General features: G+C 64.8%; 1 protein-coding gene across 1 annotated transcript; it reads left to right on the top strand.

Moving 5' to 3' along the window:
* The first annotated feature begins 2,311 nt into the window (after nucleotides 1–2,311).
* On the top strand, nucleotides 2,312–4,428 carry LOC119543877. The gene is made up of 6 exons (XM_037848696.1): nucleotides 2,312–2,643; nucleotides 2,798–3,077; nucleotides 3,453–3,603; nucleotides 3,735–3,832; nucleotides 3,934–4,146; nucleotides 4,321–4,428. The coding sequence occupies exons 1-6, from the start codon at nucleotides 2,312–2,314 to the stop codon at nucleotides 4,399–4,401; spliced, it is 1,155 nt and encodes a 384-aa protein (XP_037704624.1). The 3' UTR covers nucleotides 4,402–4,428.
* The last annotated feature ends 1,401 nt before the right edge of the window (nucleotides 4,429–5,829 follow it).

Genomic DNA, 5,829 nt, shown 5'->3' with positions numbered 1-5,829 from the left:
TTGTGGGGTCCTACCCCAGTCTTCACCTCTTCAGCGGTCTGAACAAGGGAGAATTGTCCTTTTCTTTCTCAAGGAATCTCTGGGAGAGGTTTTCAGTAGCTGTTACGTCACCATGTTGATGATGTCACTCGGGTCAATTTTGCTGCCCATCCTCTTATGAGTACAATTTATACAAACCTGTGGGCTGAAACGGTCACATCTATGTCTACGTGCAGACACCTCTGTAGAACTCTCGGGTAAACTGAGCCGGCCCCCACCGCTGCCCGTGCCGTTGGGTTTCTTGATCCCCCTCCAGGGCACAGCCCTGGGACCCACCGTCACAGGAGGAGACTGACACAGGCCAGCTGGGCTCCTGCTTTGCTGGGACGGCCCCGACGAGCCAGCCCCAGGCTCTGCCCGCCCCCTCTCCTGCCTGGAGAGGCCCCGTCTGTGGGTCTGGGGTCCCCTCGGGAGAGCTCTTCCCCCAGGGGTGGAGCAGGGGCAGCAGCACACACGCCGAGCACTGGACTCAGTGTGACCTGACCCTCAGCCACCCCTCCAGGGTCTGTTCTGACGACCCCCTCTTCACCCCGTGGGTGCAGGAGTGACCCCCAAACCAGTGGCATGAGATGGCCGACCACACGAGCCTCAGCCTGGTCGGGTGAGAGGAGCAGCCGTGTCTTGGTCCGGGCTCCCCTGGCCCCGCAGGAGGACACTGCAGGCCGCGCAGGCCCCCGGGACTGCCTCGGGAGCAGAGGAGGGAGCAGGGCCTCGGGAGGGGCTGCGTGGTTGCAAGAGGGGGGCTGCCGCAGGGTTCCACAGGGGCACGGGGTGGCCAGTCTATAACCCTGGGGGGCTGGCAAGGAAACGGGGCCCCCCTAGGCTGAGGACAGGTGTGGGCAGCTGCCTTCAACACTCTATGGCTCCACTAGGCCTTCCCAGGAGCCTGACACCTGCCAGGCCCACCTGCCCTGTGCACCCACAACCTGAGCCCAGGGCCCACCCCACACAGACAGCGTGGGTGAGGGGTCCACCATCTTCTGCCCCCACTAGGGACCTGGGGCTCACAGGGATTGAAAAACTTCCATGGCTATGACCTTGGGGTGTGGGGTGCCAGCTGTGGGCACAGCGTCCCTGCCGGGTGCAGCCCCTCTGGTCCCCGGGCTCAGAGGCCCAGCTCTGGGTGTCTCTGCAGGCTCTGGACCCCTTGAGAGCCCTGACAGGGCCAGGGCGGCTCCCAGGGTCGGAGGGTGGTGCCTCCAAGTGGGGTGAGGGGACTGAGTCCTGGGGTGCGGCCAGAGTGTCAAGGGAGAGCCGGCTGAGGGGGGTTGGGGGGGCGGGTAGGTGGGGGCACCGCCCAGGGGATAGGGGTGAGGTCCTGGGGGCCCTGCTTAGGGAGGGCAAGGGGCTGCCCTGGGTCTTGCCATCCGGGCCTCAGAGAGGAGGGGGTGGGAGGGGCGTCTTGCGTGAGAAGTTCTGGTTTTGCTTCTCTTCCGTGGAAGGTTTCTGAGAACTGCCTGCCCCCGGGGTGAAGTGCAAGACCTGGGTGGGGATGGGAGGCCCCGCTGGCCCCTGCCGCCCCCACCGGCGTGCCTCTCCCGCGGCAGACAGACAGACTGCCGCACCCTCGACGGGGTCTCCCGGGGAAGCCTGACACAGGCGCCCAGGCCTGCTCCCAGCACCCAAATCCAACCCCCGGAGGAGGACACCCTGCGGGAAGCCTGGCACTGACCGGCCCCTGCGTGCCCCGGGCCCCGGATGGGAGTGGCGCTGCCGGGGGGGGCGCCCCCTTCCCAGCCGCGGAGCACCCCGGGAGGCGCTGGGGCCACAGCCGGGCGCCCTGAACATCTGCCTCCACTAGTTGGGTCGGTGGTCACCCCGCCCCGGACCATTCTGCAGGAGGGGACACGGAACCTCGGGGAGTGGGGCCTTGCCAGGGCCACCAGCAGCGAGAGGGGCGCCCAGGTGCAAGGACGCTGCAGGGGGACCCCCTTCAGAGCCGGCAGGGCATGGACGGGGCCGGGGCTGCAGGATCCCTGCTCCGCTACGCGCCCTCTGGGCCTCGGTGGGCCCCCGGGCAGAGGGCGGAGGGTCGGGACAGGCTGCGGGGCCAGGACCCCCAGGGCTAAGGGGCGCAAAGGGAGGGTGCCCTGGGGAGCGGGGTCCTCACCCCCACTCAGCCCCTCCCTGCTCTCTGCAAAGCTGACCCGGGCAGGAAGTGGGGGCGGGGCCCTCGGGGGGGGGGCGGAAACCCCCTACCTGCCGCCGTCAGCTCCCCAGCCCTGGGCCCTGCAGGAAGGAGGGCTGAGGCCAGGGGACAGGTGACCCCACCATGAGCCTCTCTAAGACAGAGGACTCCGAGCCGCCGCTCAGGTTCGTGAACAGCAGAGACGAGATCACAGGTGAGGCCTGGGCCCTGGAGGGAGGGCAGAGCGCTGGGGCCTTTCTGGAACCTGGAACTCGGCACCTGAGGAGGCCCGAGCCCCCTGCGGTTCACAGACAGGGAACCGAGTCCCTGGGGTGGGAGGACGGGCTGCTGAGAGGTCCTGGCCGTCACCGGGAGCCTCCTTGGAAGCGTCTACATTCACCAAGGCAAGACTTTGGTGATTTCCAGAACTCGGTCCGGGACGGGTCGCAGGGCAGGCTGGGGCTGGCTGCTGGAAGGTGAGGTCCCCAGGTGGGGGGCTGGCGGGGAAGGCTCTGGAGAGCACCTGAGCTTTCACCTGTGTGCGTGCTCTTGGGGTGCTGAGACAGCCTCGGGGAGGGGCCTGCGTGCTCTGTGCCCTCCCTGGCTGCCTGCTTGCCCCCACCCTCACAGACCCCCAACCTGCTCCTGCCCTGGAGATTCCTGGGATGGACAGAGCTGTCTTCCTCCCTCTAAATCCCAACCTGTGGAGCCGGAGTCCCTGGGCCTGAGAGTCTTCTGTGTCTGCACAGCGAGCACCCAGGGCTGCTGCCCGGCTCCCCAAGGCTCTGTCCTGCTGACCACCCTGTCCCCGCCACGCTGCCCCCCTCCTGCACCCCAGAGCAGCTCCTGCCCTTCCCTGCAACTGAGTCCTGCATCCAGCCAGGAGCTGCCCACCCTGACCCACCTGCAGGTGCCCCTGGGCAAAGGTGCCCCCACCCGGCATCCCTCTCACAGAAGGTGCCCCAGAAGGCGGCCCAGGGTCACAGCCTGCACTCTGTGTGCCCCCCAGGCCTGGCACAGGCCCCACCACTCCTAGCTGCCCCCTGACCTGGCCAGGTGAGGTCCTGCCGGGCCCACAGCCCGAGGCCCTGGCTCGGCCCACCCTGTGCTTCATATGACCCTGAGGGGAGCTAGGGGTCACGGACCCTGGAGGCCGAGCCTGAGAGTTCCTGTGCCTATGGCTTGACCAGGCGCAGCACTCAGCGGATTGTGTAAGAGAGGGAGGGTGCTTAGGGGGACGGAGGGGACAAAGGGCACGGGTGCAGCCGCCATGCCTGTGTCTCAGGATGGTCACACCAGGAACCGAAGACAGTTATCCCAGGTGGGCAAAGGGCAGCTCTGTCAGCTGTCCTGGGGTGACGGCCCAGCCTGCAGGCCTCATGCCATGGCCCACGGGCCCTGTTTTAGGCTCTGGATAGCGGGAATAGGAGACACAGGTGGGTGTGGCTCTGTGCCCTTCGGAAGCCCCCAGGGACCCCGTGTCTCACGTTGAGCCCAGAGACCCAGCGCAGCCGCCCGTGGGCACCAGGTCCCAGCCCCCACGCCTGACCAGGCCCTTGACCCACAGGGGACGAGTACGACGGAACCCAGAGGGTGCAGATGAGCTGCGGGCACGGCGTGGACCCCGGCAGTCTGACGGCCTGGTGCCGCAGCCTCATCGACCAGGTAGGAGGGCGGGGCGGGCAGGTGGGGCGGGTGGGGGTGGGCTGCGGGGCCAGGGGGACCAGTCAGGGGAGGGGCTGTGACCACGCCCGGCCCCTGGGCAGGACAGAGACCCCCAGACGTGCCCTGTGTCCTGCCGTCCTTCCCAGGGCCGCTTCAAGCTCCACTGCCCTGCCGATGTCAACGGGGGCAGGTGTGGGGCCGAGCGGTCCTACCCGGAGGTGCGCCGCTGTGCCCTGCTGGACGACGCAGAGCAGGGAGAGTTTGAGCGGAAACTGGCCCTGACTGCGGCGAGACTCTACTGTGACTTTAAGGAGGTGGGTGAGGGTCTGCCCGGGGGAGGGGCCTCAGGGCCCACAGAGCCCAGGCCACAGGCCACAGGGTGGGACCCCAGCCCTGGAGAAGGCCACAAGCCCCCTCCGGCCCCGAGCCTGCACCTGCCCCCTGAGCCCGGGGCCCCTGCCTGCCCTGAGATCCGGCCCTCCCCACAGTGCCCGAGCTGCAAGAGCCTGGTGGAGCGCAAGGACCTGAGTGTGTGTGTAGAAAATGGGGAAACAAGCAAGAATGAATAGACGAGATAAATAAAAATCCAAGAGCAAGATGCCAGCCCGGAAAGTAAGTGTGTCATTAGTTGCATTAAATGTAAATAGTCTAAAATCGTTACTCTAACTCAAAGAGTGTCTCTCAGCCTGGACAAGTGCCTGACGATGCTAAGTGTGTTGGTTCATCCCCCTTCATTCCCATATCCAGGCACATGGCCATCAGGCAGACCACATTTTCCTGATTTTTGCCCTTTCCCCCCCAAGAATGTACACTCAAAACGACAACAGTTTTGTCTGTCCCGTTTGGTGCTGTAGTCCCAGCACTTAAAGAGTGTCCAGGAGAATGTGAATAAATGTGCGTCACATGGATGGATGACATTCCCTAGCAGGTGACACAGAATCTGTCCTTGTCCTGCACAAACTCTGCCCGTGGAGGTCACAGAAGTGGTGCATAAACTGCGAGTTTGCAGCCGGACCTGGCTGCCAGCAAAGGTGTGGCCTGAGACGTTTGCTGCCTTCTGGCCCATGGTGGGAGGTGGGGATCAGGTGCCCCTGTCCTGTCCACACCCTCCCCTCATTCTAGCCTGTGAGTGGGCTCCTACCTGGGGTGCACAGGCCCGTGGAGCCTCGGAGCAGCCTGGGTCTCCTGGGTGGATTTCCACCCCCCACAGGGACAGTCCACAGGGGATCTGGGGGACAAGACCTGCAGGAGGGGTGCAGGCATCAGCTCTGCCCACTGTCTCCAGGACGAGAGGGGGCCACATCAGAGCAAGCCTGTCTCCAGGGGGTGTACTTGTCCAATACCACAGGTCCCTCTCCCTGCCCAGGGGACCCCAGACACCGAGATCAGCCAGTGGGAATGTCCTGATGGCTCTCCCAGGAGTGGGCAGAAGCACAGTTGGGAGATTCTTTCCAAATCCCACACCCATGGGCATCCCTCCCATCCAGCCCTGCCTGAGGGTCCTGGTTCTGCTCCCCACTCCCCTTCCCAGGGCCTTGGTGCCTCCTAGGAAGAGAGGTGCGGCCCCAGGAAGCTCCTGGGCACAGAGGGTGATGCTTCGGTGCTGGGAGGGCGGCCTGCCCCGGGCACGAGCCTGTGCCACACAGCTGCCAGCCGGCTCCAAGGCTCCCTGCGTGGCCAGAGCTTTATGTCCTGACAAGTCACTTTTGATGCGAGGCCCCTATTTGCACAGAATCCTGGAGGAGCTCAGGAATTGGCAGACTCCTGTCCCCACTGGTTACTCACCTGGGCAGGTGTCGCCTCCCCACAGCTCTGGGGAAAGTAAAAACAAGAGCAGTATTGACCGGCACCTGGTTCATTTTGTCATGCGAAGTATGTGGACGTTTAGTCCCACTGTTTCCGCAAGGACATGCATTTCCCGTAGCATTTTGCTTTCTGCATCTAAAAATTGTTGCCCAGAGCCCCTAATATGATTGTTGTTCCATGGATTGTTGACC

This window comes from Choloepus didactylus, chromosome 9 (assembly GCF_015220235.1).
Source record: "Choloepus didactylus isolate mChoDid1 chromosome 9, mChoDid1.pri, whole genome shotgun sequence".
NCBI classification, from domain to species: Eukaryota; Metazoa; Chordata; class Mammalia; order Pilosa; family Megalonychidae; genus Choloepus; species Choloepus didactylus.
This window is presented reverse-complemented; position numbering and strand designations above follow the sequence as displayed.